The sequence below is a fragment of the Neolamprologus multifasciatus genome, chromosome 4, assembly GCF_963576455.1.
Source record: "Neolamprologus multifasciatus chromosome 4, fNeoMul1.2, whole genome shotgun sequence".
Taxonomy (NCBI): Eukaryota; Metazoa; Chordata; class Actinopteri; order Cichliformes; family Cichlidae; genus Neolamprologus; species Neolamprologus multifasciatus.
In genome coordinates, this window is record NC_140442.1 from 15,599,971 (window position 1) to 15,622,455 (window position 22,485).

The window sequence follows — 22,485 nt, forward strand, 5'->3', positions numbered from 1 at the left end:
TCTTTCTTATGCCCTCATCCAAAAGTGAAAATGATCTGAACTGCTCAGAGAGAACAAAATGCTGCCTCTAAGGGTTTTGTGAGGCCGCAGAGCTCACTGGATAAATAGATGAATCCCAATTTTGGGCACATTGGAAAGGTGGGCATTTCCGGCACACAGCAGCACTCTCCATGAGCTTTTCTATTATTGCTTGACGATTTTCTGTCTGTGTAATGATTGGATCAACACTTTTTATCCCCCCTTTTTTGGAATTTTAAAAAAGTCTTGGTCACAATTTAAAGTAAATGCAATTACATAAAATTAAGAAAATACAATAAAGTAGTAAGATTTTTTCCCAATGTGTAAATAGTATTTAAAAATACACTAAATATTTAAATTAAATATAAATATTTTAAATATTTTGCTTCCAGCGAGACAGATTTTCTTCTGTTCTTGAGCGCTTCCTGAAGATCTTTTAGATGTAATTTTCAGCCCAGTCCTTGCAGGGTGGAGGAATTTTATTTATATATTTTAAGCCACTTCACACTGACCTTTGAATCATGAACCAGTGTTGTGTCTACACATAACATCTCAGCAGAGACATAATTTTCAATTGTATCTTTAGGCACAAACAGCCTGTTCACTATTTGTTCCCATTTCCTAGTTGAATTTGCAAAATAATGCCAAAGATAACACAGTTATGACGAAAATCATATTTTTGAGAGATGCATCTGGGTCTTCAGCTGGTCCATCTACAGTTCACTGAAGCCTCATCAGAAATGGTCTGAGAGGAAGGTTAGCTGTCAAGAAGCCATTCTTAAGGAAGGGAAACAAGGGGAAAAGACTGAGGTATGTCTTATGGATTGATGACTTTTAGGTTCAAATCATTGTCAATGTGTACAGAGGAGGTCAGGGGAGAGGTGGAACAGTGAGTGTAAAACACAGAGACTCTGTTATGGTTTGGGGCAGCATTTCACCTGGAGAGTGTATAAAAAGCCTAAGAGGTTTCAGGCAGTATTGGAAAATAAAGGTGGTCATACCAAACGTGAACTTCCAAGCTCATTACTGTACAAACTGTTTGTCTGCTTGTATGTGTTTTCCTTGTATACTGTATTTCCATGTATGCTTACATACATGCTACAGCTATTTCCCATTTTCCTCTGTGCAGAATAATATTTACTACAAACCCAGGTTATAATCGTGGAATAAAAGTAACTTAAAACTGTAGTACCAGTAAATTTCCAGCAATAGTTTTATGCCTAAAATGAAAACAACAAAAAAAGCACCACGAATTCCCATTTTTTCCAGATGATCCGCATATTTTCCGCATAACTTAATTAAATAAATAAATAAAGTGTCTGTATATCTGGTAACCGGTGCTCTCTGTAGTCACGTGAGTGCTGCTCGGCGATGAATGCTGACTCGCAGCAAGCGCAAGCTGTGCAGCGGAGCCGGGATGCGATTAACACCTTGGATCTTTCCGTCTGCGCAATTATACGAGAACTACTTCCGGTTGTGAGTTCCAAAAATAAAACTCACTCTTCAATTTACCCCGTGTCTCACCTGTGCTCGAGCATGATTCGTTTATTTCGAAGTCAAAATAACAGTACTTCCGGTGCTTGCATTCGCGAGCCGACCAACTTGACCCAGCCGTGTGAAAGGCTCTCCTGATACTACTGGAGTGAAGGCGTATTTGGAGGGATAGCGATAACACGCTCGGCCGGCGGTGCGGGCTAAAAGACGAGCAGCTGCCGCCGCCGCTGCATCACGGACACACCGCTCAGTGACCGGCGGACTGAAGGAGGCCCGGGGAGATTCGGAGAGGCGTGAATGGCAACAACATTTCCTAAAAGAAAACCCTGCCCGTGAGACAACCTGTATGCCAAATGCGTCCTAGAAAATAGGACGCGCGTTTGCCGTAAATTAGACGTGGGCTCGCACGGCGGAAGTTTCTGCGATCGATTTTTTGGGGGGAGATCTTGGTTTATTGGCTGCAGTCATGGACGAGGACAACCAAGGTATGATTCATTGAATCGTTTCATTCCCGTGATTTGTTGCCATTTCCCTAATCAGAAGACATGCGCCTCTGCCTCCTCAGTTTGATGATGATAATAACAACAATAATAACAATACCAATGCTATAATAATAATACATTTGGACCTGTTTGCCCTCAATTTCAGTAATCTAGGACTCTAAACAGAGTTGATTTGACACCAAAGACATGCCACAAACAGTATTTTGTGACACTAACAAGAAGTTGGCTTCTAAATGTGCAGAAAGCCCCTCACTAATGTTGCTGCTTTCAAGAGCAGTTTAATGTCTACACTGAGGAGGGTGGTGATCGACACTCAAACAGATTATAGGGCTCGAAGCGTGGATGAGAGTCAGCGCATCAGTGTCGGTATGAGATGCCGTGAGTATTGTGTTTTTCCTGTGCCTTTGTCAGCTGTGGGCTGGTGCCACTGTGGCCCAACAGGTCCTGTCACGGTCAGCCATGCATGGCCACCGAGTCGTTTATTGACTGAGGCTGAGCTTTTGTTGCAAGAATTTGTTGGCACGGATGCATCTCTCCAACAGGAGCCTGCTCATCGTTCAGCACACGGGTGGGTTTAGAAACTTTTGAATGGCAGGGCAGACTTTGGCAGGGTTATTTGGGAGTTGGCACAGGGAGTTGAGTAGAAACGCGTTTACAGTATTGCAAGCACTGTTCGTTCTTACGTTATTACTGTGCAATGAAACTATGTAAATAAATACTTGCAAGGTAACTCTAAGTAGCCTGGAGCCATTAACAGAGTCATGTAAAGGCTCCTTCACCCCTCCTGCATATAAGATACACTTAAAGCAACACAAAGCAGCTACACACTGTAGTTTCTATCCTTCTGGTTGTTTAATTTAGGGTTCTGGCAACCTGGGGTTAATCCATGATACCTGTCACCGGCTGACTCAGGCAGAACAGGCCAATCAGATTCCAGAGGGACCACCCCCTGTTAATCATACACTGCACAAAATCACACTTTAAATTGGCCAAGACCCCTCCAGGTTAAAATGCTCACTCCTGTTGTTTCAGGTCGGTGGTATTCAGTCCCACTGGCTCAACTGCAGGATGTGACTAATTGCTTGCGTACTGCATGCACGAATGCACACACGCATGCATGCATGGCACCTGGGTATAAAGCAGCCATTGTGCTGGGTTCAGGCAGCCGGTCCTCCAGCATTGGGAGACGTCAGCATAGCCACACAGGCAGACATATGGTGCTGTGACACCAAACAGAGGTAGCTGTCAGCAGCCTCACAAATTTAATGTCTACTTTTCCCCTTATGGCACTTTTTGCTGTGAAGATAGATAGATGGATAGATGGCTGGACACAGGGAGTAAAAACATCAACAGTTTGCTGCTTATTGTCTGAACAAATGAGTGCCTACACAGCTGTACACACGGGCCCAATGCAAGGTGACAGACTAAAGTAGAGAATGAGCAGCAGCAAGTTAGTCAACGAGGTCCACTGTGCGACTGTCGCTCCTCACAAAGTGACACACACGCAGAGACTTTGCCAGGCCACAAGTTAAGCAGGAGGGAAGACTGGAAAGTGGCGGGTGTAATGACCGAGAAATGCGCAAGCAGGGAAAGCACGTGTGACCACAAAGAGAGCGAGAAGCAGTCGTAGTAGCGGCGATGGTGAGATGTCTGAAAGGGAATGAGAGAGCAAGACAGGAGCAGTGTATGCGTGTTTGTGTGTGAGAAAGAGCGTGTGGACGGGCTGGATGAAGTGCCAGGACAAACTTGGAGAGTGGCCAGAGAAGTGTGGAACGTCGCCAGTGAAAGACGACGAGGGAGAGTGGCGGCGGACTGGATATTCTTTCTGAATCAATTCTCCGGCGTGTCAGTGGAGTTTCTCTCAGCAGAAAGTTCTTCTTTTCTGTCATTATTAACTCACTTAACAGCAGGTGGTCTCAGCCTCTCTGTGATTATCTATTAAACCAGGTCGCCCTCTTGATGGGGACTCACTTTTCATTTCTTTTTCCATTTTTTCTTCCCCTTATGTTGACATATTCTCTTTGCTCTGCTCAAACCTCTTAGCACATGCTTTTAGCCATGCTTGGCTAAAATGTCAATTTTGCATCCTTTTCAGACATTTTTCTTACTTTTTTTGGGAGTCTATGCACCATGATAAGGTTCTGAGTTTTTGTTTTGAGTGAAATGCTCAGCTATTTAATGCATTGTGGTGAGATTGTGTGCACTTTTTTATTTTTTTACTTTTTATTTTTAAAATTAGAGAATGTGGAGATTCGTCTGTGCCCGCTTGGACATGCTGTAAAAGGCTTAGCGAGAACGGGTGTATCGTAATCCAGCTGACACACATGACATTCAGCAGTACAATGCCTACTGCCGCAGTACTCCCCTCAATGGACAATGGGCCAACAAGAGGGCCACAAAGCTCTGCTACAGTGAAGCCTGCCTGACCGCACTGACACACTGTAGCTCGCTGTCAAACATTCCCATTTTGCAAGACCGACTTTGTCAGGCTGTCAAATGTACACCTGCATCATCTCCGCTTCCCCTGCTTTCGCTCTGCAGGTTTTTGTTAGTCGATGAGCTGTTTTACCGCGCTTTCAATCAAGTGATGCCCATGTGGTAAGAATCGGAGCATTAGAGATAGACTTTGGCTTTGCAGCGTACCTTATGATTTTGGCTGCAGATCCTCTCTATTTACACACTGTGAAACCAGCCATTTAAACTTGGCAAGGGAGTACGTGAGTGTGTGTTGCAGCGTGTGGTCTGTGGGGTTGCGGCACGCTGGCGCTCAACTGAGGCAACAACAGACGCACACAGCGAGGTGGGTTTTAAGATCGTAGAGCCATTCATCTGGCTGCTGCAGGACGGCGCCTGCTGTGTTCAGGATTTGCGATTTGGATCGTGGGAGTAGTTTTGCAGCTGCTGTCTTCTTCCCCGCAGCCCACACACTGAGAAGTGGCCTTCAAAAAAACACAGGAACAAATTACGGCTTAATTGTGCCCACCTGTTATTAAGCTAAATCTTCCCTGTTTGTATTTTAACCCTTTGGAAGGGGCTCACCTGTTTCACCTGTGTGATAGGTGGATATAGAGAAATGGCTCTGGGGAAATTGATAGGTCATGGCTTTTGATGTCAAGTCTGAGGAGGCTCCGGCAGGCAGGCTGGCAGTTAGCGTTTGTACGCTGCCTGTGTGACAGTGGAGAACCTGAGGGCCCTGCAGGATGTCAGGGAGCAGCAGTGGGGTGTGAAGAAGAGGCTTGGATCTCTGATGTTTGATGGAGTTCTGCAGAAGACACGTGTGGCCCTTGCAGATTGGGTTTTTAGTCTGTTTTCCTCCGCGTACCATCAGCTGCGGCTCATTTAAAATATTCTTAATTTAAAACCCAAAGCTGCAAAGCTACATTTGTACTGGGGTTGAGTCCAGCAGTTAATTGAAGAAAAAGCAATAATCGATTTATTCTTATTACTGTAAATTTAACACATACTAAGAGTTGGCTGTTTACAATTTCTTAAGTATAAAGACTTTATGCCTTTTTTCAGGTTTTATCTTTGTGCACACAAAGAAAGTAGATAGAGTGTAGTATTGATGAGTTCTGTCACCAGTAAGGATTTTCAGATACACCACCTCGGGCTGGCTCTGTGGAGTTGACGCCGTTGAGCTCTCACCAGGCCCCTCGTTTGTCATGTGCTTTATGACTCAGTTACACTAGAGTAAAAATAGTGTGACAACTTCATTCCAACTAGAAGAAATTGGTGGTTGCTTGGTGATTGTATCATTAAAAAAAGTTGCTGTTGTTGCCCAGAGGCTGAATATGCAACACCTTTAATCTGTGGGTCACCACTTTTGATCACAAGATTATTGCACATTGGTTGCAATCACTCTCAGACAGATTGGCAAAGGTTTGCAAGTAACTGCTCTCTAACCTATAAAAGCAGACAGATTGCCAATACATTGCAATTTATCTGAGTCAGTCTGTGACGTGCCTGTTTGCAATAGACTTGACTAAGCTCAATGGTTGTATTCTGGTTCTGTTTCTATATATACGCAAGTTTGCCCAAAATCTATATAATGTTGCAGTGGCTGTCTTGTATGTTGCCATCTGCACGCTCAATTCAGGTAGCTCCTTCTTCTAAACCACACAGAGCTTTTTCTAGTTGTGCAAAATATTTCTGCTTTGTGCTTCATGCGAAAAAGGACAACTTTGGTAAATATCCTGACCTGATTCCCCCTGAAATTGCCAGAAGTGGATGTGCAATAACCTGATTCATTGTGGTGGATTTCTTTTTTCCTCCCTTAAATGGAGCAAGCTCGCTCTTGTATATATTATGATTCAATTGGCCGTCTGTCACAAAACCAGTGATGCTTTTAAAAAGTTGGTCTTTCGGAGTGAATAAAGCTGCATTGTCAGGCGGTGAAGGCTCAACTAAGAACTGCCACAGCTAACCTCCAAGATGCTTAAAAATAAGACAAATGAGACTCAATCTCAATCTTCTTATCTAACTCTTGGCAGTTATGTCTATATCCCAGCTACTTCTTTATATTTGATGTTCTCATGAATTTCTAATGGCATGAAAGCGCAGTGGGATGTGTACTTTTGTTTTTTGTTTCCAGTGTGTTTTGGTATCATAAGCTCACATTTTCTGATATTGTTTCAGCATTTCTGCTCAGTCTCTTAGACTGTTTTGCTCCCACCAGTGTGACTCACCTCTGTTAAGGATTGTGTTTCTTCCTCTGTTGTGGCTGCCGAGTGCTCTCATTGCTGTCAAACACTGGTGGCCATGCACAAGCAGTCACACTTGCATTGGCTCAGTAACTTCCTTGAGAAATCAGTGGGGAGATGGACTTCTGGGTTCTACACTATGCTGGCCATTACTGTATAGACTGAAGTGTGTATGTTTCATCTTTGAGAGGATGGTGAACACAGTGGTCTCTTGTCAACTTTGGCCTTCCAGAATATCAGATAGCACGTTATGTTTAACCTTGGCGTCCCCTCAGTGGTTTAAGTTGGACTCGGTACACTTTAAGAAAGACTGACACACATGGAAATTGACTTTTTGGATTTAGTCCGTTCCAGTGCCTCAGCTACCGTAACAATAAGCGCTAAGTTTCAAGTGAACGCGAGTCATTTGCGTAAATCCTCTTGGACCTCCGCTCTGCCTTTAAAAACAGGTTTGAGGTTCTTTATAAGAGGCCGTGACGCTGATGGCAGACTTAACTTTTGTCAGGAGAAGTGGAGGAAAGTATAGCAAAGGGCTTTTTAAAGGAGTATCCAGTTTCCCCTTCATCACCCATGCAGTAGTGTGCAATAAAGCCCTACCGCTAAGCCTAGTCACAGATTGGAATCTGTCTTTGTAGCATTAAACCATCAAGGGGCTTGTAGTGTCTCTCCCCCCCCCCCCAAAAAAAAAAAAAAAAAAAAAACCTCTTTGGAAAGAGAAATCACAGCATGCATGCTAGGGGTCCCAGGACTCGGAAGTCATGTGCTGAAGTGAGTTTTAGCCAAAGGATGTCCTGCTCTACTTGGGCCTTTTGGGAGTCTGGGTTCATGGCTCATTGGTGGTGGTGGTGGGGGGTTCAGGTCTGTAGGAAAGGGAAGAGAAAGCTGACCAAAGTGGACAGGAAAAGGGAGGTTTGGAACAATTATGTAAGCACAGAAAGATTGTTTGACCTGCTGAAGATGCAGGAAAAAGGTGTATCCCCCCGTGACTGCAATTCTTCACAGTTTACACACACATCACACTATACTTTACTCTTCAGTTACAATGTGCAACTATGATTTGTCAGGCAGACGTACTAATTTTGTTTTATTAAAACAGATGCTGCATATTTCTTGGTGAAGGCTTTAACCTGATTACCATCCCCCAACGCTTCCTCTGTCTTTGCACTTAACGACTCTGTTTTACTTCCCTGAACTCACAAGTCCTCTCTGTCCCTTTGTTCCACTGATTCTTACTTTTCTATCCATCTTTTTAACCATCAGGCAGCACTGTATTCTTCATTCTTCTGTACATATATATATATATATATACATATATATATATATATATGTATATGTATATTTCTACAAGCAACAAAAGCATCAAAATATAACAAAATATTGATAATGAAACAAATGTTAAAATGTAGTTCCTTTTTCCTGATTTACATGCATACACCCTGTAACATATAAGACTGTAGTACTTGTTTGACATATTGGTTCATTTTAAGCTTCAGGCTTCAGTCACACTGGATTGGAGACCACTCTGTGACCCCCTGGAAACCCAGCCAGTAGAAAATCCATTGAGTTGTGACTCAGAGCCAGGTCACTTTCTAAACAATATTAGAACTTGTGAGATGGACTTTGGCCTTGGGGGAAGTGCTCCTTTATGCTGACAGCAGCCAACATTTATATCGAACTGAAGTCTCGGCTTGGTTTGAAGTAGAAAATGCTATAATGTGATATCATACTACGGTTGGACGTGTTATGGAGAGGCTTTAGTTTTATGAAAATTCAAAGCATATAGTCATTTCTCTTGTCCTAATGCTTCTTCCCAGCTTAGCTGCTGAACAGACAAGGGAGAACTATGAAAGTCCAGAACACCTTTCTTTTTAGCTCTGTTGTCCACTCTTGGACACTCAGTGTGTGTGCGTGTGTGTCTGTACGCACGTGTCTGTGTGAGTGTGGAACATTTGGCTAGCCCCCAGCCTCTTACAGACCTCTTGTCTTTCCCTAAGGGTTTGTGGCACTGCCAGCCCAGCTTTTAGGAAGGGATTTGTAACAGTCAGTGCCTTTACTCACGAGGTCAACGTGTCAGTAAACTGCTACAGCGAACCCCCGGTCTTTGCTTTTTTTTTTCTTTCTTTTTTTTTGCAAAATGTGCATGTTTCCACCTCCTACCCCCAATGCCTTTTTTGCTGTAAGATGCTGCTGCATCATGCAAAATTCATTCTTCTTTCATCGTGAGAGAAAACGAGCTGTGACTGCGCTGCTGGTGCGGTGGAGGAGGCTGAGTTTGTTGCAGTCATGTAGTCTTGGCTCTCACGTCCCCCATCATCAGCCCTGTGCAATTCAGACTAGCAGCAGTGCTCCGTTTGGCTCAGAGAGAGGCTAGAAAAAGTGCAGCAGGATGACCGTGTGACACACGGCACACGGACTCTTGAGCAACCTGTCAGTGTGTGTATTGGTGTGTGCATGATGGTGTATTTGTACAGGGAGTCGGTTTGTATATGTTTAGGCGAGGGAGATGGAGACATGCAGCTGTGGCACAGTTTCAAAGAGAGTCTGATAGGGAAGTTGATGCTGCAGTCAGATACTCAAACTAGGTTAGTGGTGCAAGGCTCAGCCCAGCTGTGTATACCTCATATTTCTACAGAAATGTGTTTAAATGACTGTGAATGTATGCATCTGTGTAGACATTCTCACGCAGAGGTTTAGTGAGTCCTGTAAGTCCTCTCCACGCTTAGACAAATGGAGATCAATCAGGCAGAGATAACATGACATTTAGTGGATTATAGGTCATGGGTTCGAGTCACTTGCTGCCACTTTCCTACTTGAGTGCTGGAAAACTTACAAATGCACATATCTATATAAACAGGATTCAAGAAAGATGGCAACCCTGAATGGAAAAAGTGGTGTTTTCCTCCAAGTCTGTCATGTGAATTGTAGTGTGATGTGTCACCAGGATTTTCTGCACTTCATGCCACAGTTTAAGGTTCTTTTCCTTTGCCCTGACCCTTGAATTGTTAAATTGTTTTCCAAGACAGGATGTCTTTTGTTGCTGTAGTGAGGACTGCGAGTCGCCCTGACAGAGCAGGTCAGGCTGACAGGCTGCAGAATAGTCCACAAGTGCTCTGATAAGCAGGAGCATCTATGTGGACAATGGTAGCTCGACTCGTGGCCGCACTTAAATACACATTCACACGACCCCTACGGATAAAAACTCACACTTCTTGTCCTTGTCCACAATCTTGCATCCACAGCATGTAACTCGTGGCACATTAATGGCACAGCAACCACTTCTAATGATTGGGCACGCTTGATCAACCAGCATACTCACTACTAAAATCCACACACACACACACCGGTAGAGAGGGGCCCTCAGGGTTATCTCAGGGGTTGAGTAATTTACAGTCACTCTCAGGCACAGGTTCATTCACTCTACTTGTTGGCCTTTGCCACATTAAATATCTGTCATCATCAAAGGGAAACTATTGTGCTTTTTCTTAGTTTCTGTCAGTGCATGTACAAGTAATCCCTGTGAGACAGAAGCTGAGGTTCAGACTGCTTTAAATGCTCCATTTCAGGCGGTTTATTTATTTTAGCATCTGTATTATGTCAAAAAGAGCAGAAGCTCTTTCACTACAGGCACATGGCTCTGACTGAATGCACAGAAACTCCACCCACCTGGTGTTCAAATACTTTATTTGTAAAGGGCAGCCAATCAAAAGAAAGTCAGCTCAAAGTGTGAGGTGCTGATGAACTTAATATGAAATGAATATAAAATAAATAAGGATTGTTTTGAACTTTAAATTGTGCAAAGCCACTCTAGTATTCAACGGGGTGTTTTTTGTCTTAATTATATAATGTGGCCAGAGGAGCATGATGCAAATGCTCTGTGATTAATTTCCTCATCATAAATGGACTCAGCTGATACACAAACTGAAGCAATAATGAGTAATTATTGTTATTTTCCTCGTGGTAAAATCACCAGCTCTCCGACGCTGACACTCCCAGGGGATATGTTGCTGTCATAAATGCCTGCAAGCCATCAGGAGGCAATACATGTGTGTAACTATGTAGTAAAACATGGGATTTTCAGCACTGGTCTGTATAAAAGGAAGTGGGAAACCAATCTGCTAGTTTTCAGTTAGATTAGAACAGCTGATATTCAAATGTGTCCTGTCTCCCCAGTTGCTATTTTCATATCTTCCAAATCATTTTCCTCATGCACTTTCCCTGTATGACCCTCATTAGCCACATCTTATATGTACAGGACACATACAAGGAAGCATGTGTGGCTAATCTTTCATGCACTTACAAAGAAGTTAAACGCAAAAATCAAGTTCCCCGGGCGCACTTCGGTAATGCTGTTTTTTCTGTACATTAAAGGTTAGTGCATCATCATTTCCACAGGCAAGCTTCATGAGCTCACAATTGGTCTTGTTGATTTGGGCTCCACATGTTACAAATTAATCGACCCTGACAACCAAAAATTATGTTTATATCCAGCACGCAGTTCTAGGCACTTGTCTGGACTCTCATCCATCATGCGCCACCATTAGAGAGGCGTCCGATTGGGCCCAGTTTGCAGCAGGACAAGTGAGGCCAAACACATCAGCCAGTCCTAAAGAGATACTGTATCTTCAGCAAAAAGGCAAAGAGAACATCCTGCAACAGAAGATGTGCATCAAACAGAGAACTGATCTCTTCTCACAGTATTACAAGAAGAGACAGTCGACACTGAGATGCTCTAAATCCACATAAAAACTGTGGCGAGCTCTCCAAGATGCTACGCTCAAGCTCATTGCCAAGTGTTATGCTGAGACACCTCAGTGTGTCTAAACATTATCATTATATGGTAAATGGTAAATGGACTGATTCTTATATAGCGCTTTTCTACTCTCTTGGAGCACTCAAAGCGCTCTATACAACATGCCACATTCACCCAATCACACACATTCTCACAAGCACTTTATCTATACTTAGTGCTATCTAATTACATTCACACACATTCATACTCCGATGGACGCATCGGAGAGCAACTTGGGGTTAGTATCTTGCCCAAGGATACTTGACATGCAGACTGGAGGAGCCAAGGATCGAACCACCAACCTTCCGATCAGTAGGTGACCTGCTCTACCTCCTGAGCTACAGCCACCCTGGGTTCTTATATGAAGTACTTGTGTCAGATCTTCCATTTTTACCATTTTGTGCACCTTCTGCACAGCACAAAAGCTTAACATGCTCTGGAAAATATTATAAAAGCAAACATCATCCAGTTATAACAACAATTATGCTTCCAGCAAAAACACATTACAGCAGCACATAGAAAAGAAACAGGGTTTAATTAATTTTACCGCTAATGCAATGCGGAGGCCACATGAGCCAACACGGTCATCCCGAGTGTTTTAATGCGACTTTCATCTGATTCTGTATGGAAAAACAAGCGTGTGCTACTCTGTGGTAATGATGCAAGAATCAGAAGCATTTTCTTCTAATCAGCGCTCAGCTAGTGGGATTTAAAATGAGAGGTTAAATAAAGGGCTCTTGTTTGCAGAAGCTCAGATTCTGGAAAAACCCTTTTACCCAGAACCTGGGAAGGAGTGATCGTCTGAACCTGAACCACCCACATATTTTGTGTAATAAAGGAGGAAAAAAGCTCAGGTTTTAACTTTGTTATGAATTTCTTTTTCCCCCTCTCCACCTCTTCACATGCCTCTTGTCCTTCCTGCTCTTTTGCAACAAGAAAAGTGGAAATAAAGTCCAACCCGTCAGCTGGAGTGTCTCTTTGCTCTACTGACTGCCTCTCCCTCTCTGTATCCCTGTATATCGTGTATACTTTTTTCACGATTTTTAGGCCTGAACCCAATATAAACAACCTGTACTGCTGCCTCCTCCACTTCTGTCTCTCTGTTGCTGCTCATCTGCTCAAGGCTTGCATATCAGACAGTGTGTGCTGTGTCACACTGCAGTCACTTCCTGGGGTGAGGGGACTGAGGTGCAGCTAAGGGTGTCTAGAGGACTTGTGTGTCGTGACAACCTCAGAGAAGATGGACCTGCATGGTTTACTGTGTTTCTTCTTCCAATCAGGCCTATACCGCTGACTTTTAATGGCTAAAATGGGCTTGCTCAGCCCTGTCTCCTTGGCTAGTTTCATGCCTGTTAAGCTGTCATTATTATTGTAATCTCTTTGATCATTCTTGACATTATGGACCACTGATTTCAGACTGTGGGTAGCAGAAGCAATTAGGATTCAGATTTTTACACCACAGACATTGATCCTGGTGGCTGTCAGTAGCAGATTTGAGTTCCTTTACTGAGGAAGGCCACATGTGGGAACTTACAAATATCTGACATTAAAGTACAGACAGGAACAGACTAGCAGCGGTGTTGTGACCACAAACCATAGTGGCAGTGGAATTCTGCGTGTTACAGCACTGACAGGTGAAACTAATGCACTGGACTAATGTCAACTTTGTGGTGAGCAATTGAAGTGACTATCCGTGCAAACAAAGGACACCTTTGGCTGATGTGATGGGATGTGAAATGTATTAATGGACTACCCACACAACCTCAGCCTCCATCGTCCACGAGTAATAAACTTTCAGCTTCGAATTGATGGGTGACGAGCTGTTTGCCTTATATTAGGCAGGAGCTGTAAAGTCAACAGCAACGCATAGCCGAACTGAGGGGTCAAATTCTGATAAACAGATCCTTTTCACGTGGTTGGTGATGCTCAGGGAACATTTATTCACCATTTTGAAAGAGCCGCTTTTCTAGTGATTGTGCACGGGGAAGTTGGAGCTTTGGTTGAGTAGATTGATTAGTTTGTACATGCGTAAAAATGCTGTCAACTTCCATTTATTTTTCATTATGCAGTCCTCAGCCACCCCAAGTTTACTCTGTAGTTTGCACAATTCTAATGAGCTTGAAGGTCAGTATCTGGTGTGACCACCTTTATTTTTCAACACAGCCTGAACTCTCTGAGACAGCTTTCTTGCAATTTCTTTAAGTAGTCTTCAGGAATAGTTCTTCAGGCTTCTTGAAGGACACTCAATGCTCTTCTTTGGATGTTTTTGTGCCTTTTGTTCCATTCTCTGTCAAGATGATCCCAAACTGCTTCAACAATGGTAATGTCTGAGCTCTGGGGAGGCCAATCCATGACTGATATTGTTCAATGGTCTGGACTAAAAATGAATGACAAAGTAGCCAATGTCCAAAGAAAAGCTTTGAAAGAGCTTCACAAAGCCTGGAGAACTATTGCTCAGGACTACTTTAAAAACATCTGGCTCCTTGAAAGCAAATTCTAGAGCAGTAGTTCTTAACCTTGTTGGAGGTACCGAACCCCACCAGTTTCATATGCGCAGTCACTGAACCCCTCTTTAGTGAAAAATAAAATGTGATTTTTTTCAAATTCAAGACATAGATATGTTTTTTACTGGTGCACAAAATGAGCCTTGCATGTCACGGCGGAGGCTCTGCCGAACCCCTGAGACCGACTCACCGAACCCCAAGGGTTCGATCGAACCCAGGTTAAGAACCACTGTTCTAGAGAGACTAAGGCTACGTTCACACTGCAGGCGAAAGCACATCAAATCCGACTTTTTTGACCCTATGTGACCCATATCCGATCATGGTATGACAGTGTGAACAGCACAAATCTGATATTTTCAAATCCAAGGTCACTTCGTATGTGGTACAGAATCCGATACATATCCGATGTTTTAGAAAGCGACTGCTGTTTGAACGGTCATGTCCCTTTAAATCCGTCTTTTACATCACTGACACAAGACAAACGCCAATTATCAGCGCCGGAGAAGCGCCCGATAAGACATCACAAATGCTTCCTGGCCATCCCGTGTAGATGTCAGTGAAACTGTTGGGACGACAACGTTGGAGAAACATGAACATTTTATTTGTACTGTATAATCTGCAGATTCTGACAGAAATCTGCAACTATCCTTTGAAGCACCGCTCCTCTCTAAAACAGCAATAAGGATAATTATTAGGCCATATGTAAATAACAAAATAACTTTATAACTTAAAGCAAAATTGGGAAACGTAAAGTCCGAAACAAGTTTTTATATTAAGGACCATCAGTCAAACAATACTGTTTGTTCTGGGTCTAAACAGAGCACGTTGTGTGTGATGTCTTCTTTTGCGCATGCGGGCCGCTTTGAGGGTTCACACTAGAGCGCGTTTGCTGTCACATTTTATTTGTAGTGTGAACAAGCAGACAAAAAAATCAGATTTGATCAAAAAATCGGAATTGAGCATTAAGACCTGCAGTGTGAACGTAGCCTAAATGTATATCTATAGAATAAATATACATTTCAACTTATTTTCTTTGATCACTCTTCTTACGTTTGAAGGCAATACCGCTTAATACTGAGCACAGAAACTGAAGATCTAGAAATGTATGAAAGAAATAAGAAACAATATTGTGTAGAGATGGCAACAGTGTGCTGTGTCACACGAGAAGTTGGGTTATAAGTTTTCCCAGTACAGCAGTAGCATTCTGGCTTAAACAAGCCCTGCCTTGCCTAGCCCACTACATTTGGTAAAGTTAGGCTGATTAGACAGTTGGTGGTTCAGGGAGGGGTTCTGGGAATACTCTGTCTTGTTAGGAAAGTTTTACACAGTTTGAGACAATTTTCCATCTCTGCTTCTTAGTTCTGGTTAGCTCTGAGCAGCTTAACCAAACATTTCATAAACAAGGGGTGAAAAAAAAGTATTTTTTTCATAGCAGAAATGTTTTCTGTCTTTTCTTATTTTTGCAAGCATCTTTCAACCCCTTGGGTGATCCACAAGCCCAACTTTGGGATCCATTGTTGTAAACAGCAACTTGAGTTTTTGAGTTTCTCGTGCTCAGGCTATCCTGTAATTAGCTGTGTAGGCTGGCTGGGAAAGGAGACATTATGTGGAGATTGCTGATGATTAAACGAGGGAGCCGTCATCTCGATACATTTGACTCAACAGAAGAATTCTTCAGGGCTTATTGTAGCCCCCACGCATGCAGGCTTCTTGACTTGGGAGTTGGTGGTGTTTGCGTAACAGTTGATTCCTCCGTCAATTAGGAAAGGTCTTGTCTAGACAGGGTGTGAGATTACAAAGAGCGGAAAAGAAAAAAACAAAACTGCAATTGGGTTAATCTCAAACATACCTATGCTATCACTGTCAGCTGGTGATTGGTGAGGCAGCAGGCTGTCAAGATCACTTTCTTCCCTTCAAATTTCTTTGCTCTCTGGTAAAAAGGCAAGTAGGATGTAGTCTGTGTGATAAGAAAAGGTCTCCGTCTTTCTGCTGTTGACAGACTTTCCGCAGACTGACGGTGCGATCGTTTATCAGTTGCAATACTTGCAAAACTTTGTAAACTGTTTCAGTCAAAACGTGTATCCAGCAGCAATAATTCAGCACTTCGTGAAAGAATTCATTAACAGTCATGATGAAAGGCCATCTATGCGCTCAGTGACTCGAAATTTACAGAAGGTGAAAACAATACCAGCCTCTGTGACGTGGCAGGCAACCAGGGATCGTATCACAGCAGCCGCTCGAGCAATTTGTCTGAGAATAATTGCATATGATGACCCAAAAATAAACCAATGAGAGAATGCCTTTCGAATCCAAAGGGAAAAGGAAGCTTTAGAGTGAAATTTGGCAAATGCACTTCATGAATACTTGACTGTGACTAGTGGGTTGTGTGAAGAGACTGTCTTGCTTCAAGGGATTGTGTTATATGGTCTTTGAGGCTTTGAAGAATCAAACAGCCATGTTGTGTTTGATGTAACCTTTGATTTTCCTTTGTAATCTAATTTTCATAAAGGGGAATGCTTTGGTTGTCTCTGAGATGAGCACCAACAACGAGTGACTGCTGTAGATTTGGAAGTCAGTCATCTCTTTGAGGCGAACGAACAGTGCAAAGAGAGATTTTTCTTTTCCTTGATATTGATGGAGTTTCGTGGTGGTTGCATGTACTAACTAAATACAAAATTAAAACATTAAACAAGTTTTCATGCTCAAAGAGAATAAAGTATTATGTCTAAATGTGTCAGGTCCAAGAACCAAATGCAGTTTCCCACATCAGATGTGTTTTTCAGTGCTCAAACTGGGCAGTTTGAGTGTTTTTAACAGGCAGAAATTGTTTTCATCTTTCACACAAAGATAAAAATTCGCTACGTCTTTTATTTTAGCCAGGTTCATATGTTGATCTGGCGGTTCACATTCCTTGTAGGATGAAGTGCGATCACCTTAGTGACCTCTGAACTTTTGAACCTTGTGGATTCACCGGGTCAGTTTTTTAATTTCTTGTAGGTGCAGGCGTATGAAAAACCTTTAGCAGCAGTGTGGAAAGTGAAAGCATTGGTGATGGCGTGACGAGCCGCTCTGTCGTGCTTGTCTTGCACCTTTTCTTGCAGTTAGTGGAGAGGGGGCGGCTGGTAAGACTTGGCTTGGTGTGAGAGTGCTTTTTAAAAACACTCCCTTAGAGCTCAGTTGCTGGTCCGCTCTCATGTCCGAGACATCCATTCGTTTTGCTGCGTGCCTTTTGGTATGTCTTCCGCACCGTTCAATATTGCATTCACTCCACTTATCCTGCACTACTGACCTTGATAACTACACGTATTATGGTTTGTTTAGGTTCTTCTTATATTTCTCTGGATTATGGTGTGTTCACCTCCCTTGTTTGTCATAGACATGCATTTTTATTTTGATAGGCAGAAAACTTTCATCTGATCCATCCATCTATCCATCCATCCATCCATCCATCCATCCATCCGCTCTCTACCATTTACCCAGGTTTGAGTTGCAGGAGCAGTCAAAGCCGACATGCGCAGACCTCTGTCTCTCTAACAATTCTTCCAGCTCTTATGAGGCAAAACTAAACAAGGGTCTCCTCCCAGCAGGACATGCCCGAAACACCTTGCCTAGAATGTGCTGGTCAGATGGCTGAATCACCTCAACTGGCTCCTTTTGATCTGCGCTCCTCATCCTATATCTAATGGAGTGCCCAGAGATTCTTCAGAGGAAGCTAACTTCTTCCACTTGTAAATACAGGCTGTTTTGGTCACAACTTAAAGCTCTTGGCCGTAGGTGAGGCTAGGAATGTAGGTCACTTTCAGGCTCAGCTCTGTTTTCACCACAACACATCACTATGGAGTCAGTCCGTGAGTCTTTCATTCGACTGTCCCTCATTTGTGAACAAGATCCCAAGATACTTTAACTCCTCCACTTGGGCAACAACTCATCCCTAACCCTGAGTGGGCACTCTACCATTTTCAGGCTGAGGACCATGATCTTGAGTTTGGAGGTGCTCTTTCTTGTTCCTTTTGTTTTATACTCGTGAAACAAACTCTTCCATGCATGTGGATCAGTTTGATGTGTTGTTGGCAGAGTTAGGTCCAAATCAGAGGAGGCAGAGAAATGATTTCAGACCTGGAGCAATGTCTGGCTGTGTGTCTGAGGTAAAAAAAAAGTATTATTTTACTATTTGTATATTCAGTACTGGTACATGTTTGAAACAACAAGTGCAATGCAGTGATCTCATTGGTCAGAGCTGCTTATTTGCATGCTATAAGATAGAAAAATCGAGCTTGGTGTGAAAAAATAAACGTCACAGATTTTTGAGTGAAATTACACCATGGTTGTGAGCAGCTCCATAAAGAATGGGTGAGTCTGAAAAATGTATTTAACAAAATAGTCACAGATTTTACAAGTCCGGTGTGTAAAGGCTCAGTCTCACTTATTCTCACTTTCATTTCCGTAGTGTTCATATTAAACTTAAAGTCAGAACCAAGGAAAACTTTTCTCCAGTAGCTGGTTTATTAAGCTTTTACTGCAAACATGAAGTACAAATAATGGAAGCCATTACTGATGAGATCTTTTTTTAAGGGATTCAGATTCAATAAAATGATATTGAACCCCAGCTGCAAAAACGAATGCACTCTTCTGCTGCTGTTAGGGTTTGCTGCCTTACCTCACTCTGCTGCACCATCAGTGCTGCTGATCTAATATGGAGTGCACGGCAGATGTATTTGGAAGCTTTTATTAAGCGAAGATGGGCATTTTGATTTCTCTGTTAGTGCTGATGTGGGAACTGAGTGTTCTCATGTGGAAAGTGGCTGATGCATCTTAAGAGAAAAGAAGGATGAGTTGAAGATAAAAGACAATGCACAGAATCTGATTTAAAGAATAAGGTTAGGCGGTGTATGGAGGCCTGGTTGGGCCCGACTGGACAGTTGCAGTAAGAGGAATGTGTGCTATTTCCACACTGCTGCTGTCATCTGTCAAGAGGCAGAAACTGTCAAAGAGGCTGTCGGTGCGCGCGCCTGTCTGTATGTGTGTGTGTGTGTGTTTCTCTGTGCCTGTGCATGCTTGAGAGCAGTGAGTAGGAGTAACGCCGAGGGGAAGAACAATTACTACACACCTACCAGCCACAATTGCAGCTTACATGAGTGCGGAACAAGCTGCTAAAAACAGTGTAGATGCTCTTATTGCAGTCAGCCACAGTACTGCCTGTTACAGGGCAGACCACCATAAGGACACGCTCCTCTTCTGAATGCATGTCAATCATCATGAGAACCGAGGAGAAGACAATGTGGTTTGTGTGTTTTATTGTAAAACTCCGGTGAGAATAGGGATCTTGTTGAGTCACATGTTGGTATCTTGCATTTTAACTATAGTGACATAGAGATGTGCTAAACATGAGAATTTTGAATTTGAATATAAACCATTTGGAGGTCATTTTTTTCCCCTGTGTCACCTAATTTTGAAACATCAACTCTCCCTTATATCATTCTCCACAGTCCAGCATGGGCTGTGCTGCAAACTTGTGTTAGTTCTCCTTAAGTAGCCTGTTGTGGGAATGGGTTCTGGCATCCTCATGTTTATGTGGTTGCTATTGTTACATGGAGCCCAACCTAGTGCACTGAACTGCTGTAGACATCCCCTCCATTGTCTCACTGAAAACCTGGTGAAAATCAGGAAATGTTTCGCTGTCTCTGTTTGCTCTTGTGCTCTATCATGGTTCTGTTCAAGAGAGCAACTCTCAAGCTCATGAACCTATAACCAGCGAGAAATCAGGATAACCACAGGACTGACCTACCAGCCACTTTCTTTTTCAGTAGAGAAGCTCTGTTACAAATTCTGTGTCAAGATAACTGACGTGAAAATAATTTCAAAGAGAGAATATTGGTATAGTTTGTTAATTAATTGGCCCCTGGCCCACTGTCATGTTCACTCAACGGCCACTTTATTGGATGCATCTTGCTAGTACCAGCTTGGACCCTCTTTTGGTTTCAATAAGCTCCTCATTTCTTCTCCAGTAGCGTCCAGAAGTTTCATACAGTGAACTGAGGCCTTAATTCTTTGTGGCATAGATTCAACAAGGTGCTGGAAACATTCCTCAGAGATTTTGGTATTGACATGATAGGATCACACGATCGATGCAGATTAGTCAGCTGGACATCCATGGAGCTAATCCCCCGCTACACCACATCCCAAAGGTGCTCTGTTGGATTGAGATCTGGTGAATGTGGAGGCCATTTGAGCACAGTGAACTCACACTCATATTTCAGAAACTAGTTATACTTTTAAATATATATTTTTTATATTTTCCAATGAAAGCCACATGATTCAGCTCTAATCTCTTTTGCAGTAGGGTTTCGCGTCAGACAGTAATGGGGGTCCTTCTGTGTCGTGTATTATTCAAGGCCCCGGGCGGTTTTCAGCTTCATTAGGTGCTTTCGTAAATATATTTTATAGCTCTAATGTGCCCTTTAGCACTGCTGTATACATCCACAAGTATTAATTGTTGAGCTTTTTGAAATTTCTTTTTTATATAGAATGTGATCACTGAGTTCAATAAAGAATTACATTGAGATTATGTAAGTGTGGATCATGAGTGGACTTGAAAAACAGCCTCAGTTATCTGTGGCATGAATAATTTGCATGTGATCTCTTTTTATGACCACTATGAAAATCTGGAGCAGGCAAGACACATTTATATCCGGTCATAAGACTTTGCCACTAATCATAAGTGATTTTTTTTTTAACTCACTGACCTAAATACTGAAAGGAAGGAGAGTGATCTGCAAACATGCTTCCTGTTTGGCTTCTTTTTGACCTGGGTTCTTCTTTCCCATTTTATGAAGATATTAAGAAATAATGCTAAAAGCTAAACAGCTCTGAGGAACACTATCCATGAAGTAAAACTTACTCTTAACAAAGTACACACTGAAATTGGCCATTTGCCCTGACCCATGCCAGCTGAGCTCATCACAGATGTATTGTTTTGCACATAGGACTTTTTTGACACACTGCAAGGCTGTGGATATCTTTCCATTGTCAATAATTAGCATCTTTTCATGATGATTTGAGCAACCATGTTACAATCATATGATGTGTTATTCTAACAGAGGGATCGTGGGTTTTTCATTGATTGTGTCATTGTTTCTGGTAACTCTTTCAAAACCAAGAATTTTCCCTCAATCTTCTGACGGCTGTTTAAGGATAGCAGGAATTAATTTGTCTTACACACTTTGGTCAGTATGGGTCTTATAAAGAGACTGTACCACAAGAGTAGTCGACACTCAACTCATATGGTGTATTTTTATGTTAAAAACACTTATTAAAACTGGGGCGCTTCATGTTCCCTGGGCTCTTTTTCAGGCTTTAGAAAATCTAACTCAACATGAGAGACTTTAACCATTCAAAGGTCTTTTCACACCATCTTAGTTGGTAAAAATACAACAAAAAGAGCAGGAAGGTCCAAGTAGACAGATCCTTTACCTGTGAAAGTAGGGTCACCCATACGTATATGAATTGCATGACAAAGCGTTAATAAGTCTGTTGGTTAACAGTGAGTAAGTAGTGGTTCCATAGTGTAGTGGAGCAGGGTGTCACAAACTAGTGCGATCCCCCCAGTACTGGATGAACAGGAGGGAAAAAATCAAACATGGATCCATTCATCAATATTGATGCTCCCTTGGGAAATAAGCAGCTTTACCTGGTAACAGTAAACATATGCATCTTAATATAAAGTGCTAATCATGATCAGTTAAGTATGTCAGTAACAACACATGGCTTGTGACCTTTTTGCTGACCCATAGAGCTGGTGATGACCCGTCTGGTTACAGGGCTTGAAGACTGGAAAATGATGCGTGTGAGTCCGAGAAGGGGAAGATTCAGACTCGGTGACCTTTCTGTTGGAAATGTTCGGGATCACGTGATGTCTATGAAAACTTCAGCACAGGGGCGGTTACTCATCCGTACATTCTTGGCTACTAATGCAGGGAAAAAAGGCTAAGCACGCAAGTTTGATCTGTTATGATGATGTATTGATTATAACTGGAGCAGCAGCCCCCTAAGTCATAATATAAAATGGCTGAGTGGTGTTGCTTTGGTAATCTGTGTGGCTGAGCCTAGGGTTGAGCGTTTGTATATAACCTAATTTAGGTTTTTTGAAAAAATGGAAATACACGCTCACAAACTTCTAGATGTATAGTGCATCTGATGCCCCGGGCTGGCTACACAGTGATATTTGGCCTTATAATCATATCACATTACTCTGAGTTTTCCACATGCTACAAAACGCACACAGCAGGGGGATTGTTAACCAAAACAGATTTGATCTTCTCAGACAATTTGTCCCATTCTCCGGTCCAGTCGAGCTCTTTCAGCCAGAGTAGGATGGATGGAGGAGTGTTTTGCGCATTTCCGACGTAGGTTGTCCGTGGGGTCTCTTTGCTCCACAATTACCGCTTTATGAGGATACTTAACTGCAGCCAAGAATCGAG

At 42.6% G+C, this 22,485-nt stretch overlaps 1 protein-coding gene across 1 annotated transcript in view; it reads left to right on the forward strand.

The window, feature by feature from the left end:
- The first annotated feature begins 1,622 nt into the window (after window positions 1–1,622).
- The window catches only part of cyth3b (cytohesin 3b), a 47,162-nt gene continuing 26,299 nt past the window's right edge, over window positions 1,623–22,485 (forward strand). Inside the window, exon 1 of the mRNA XM_085155876.1 lies at window positions 1,623–1,997. Within this exon, the coding sequence (XP_085012002.1) occupies window positions 1,979–1,997 (19 nt within the window). The 5' untranslated portion in view covers window positions 1,623–1,978. The remainder of the gene's footprint in view (window positions 1,998–22,485) is intronic.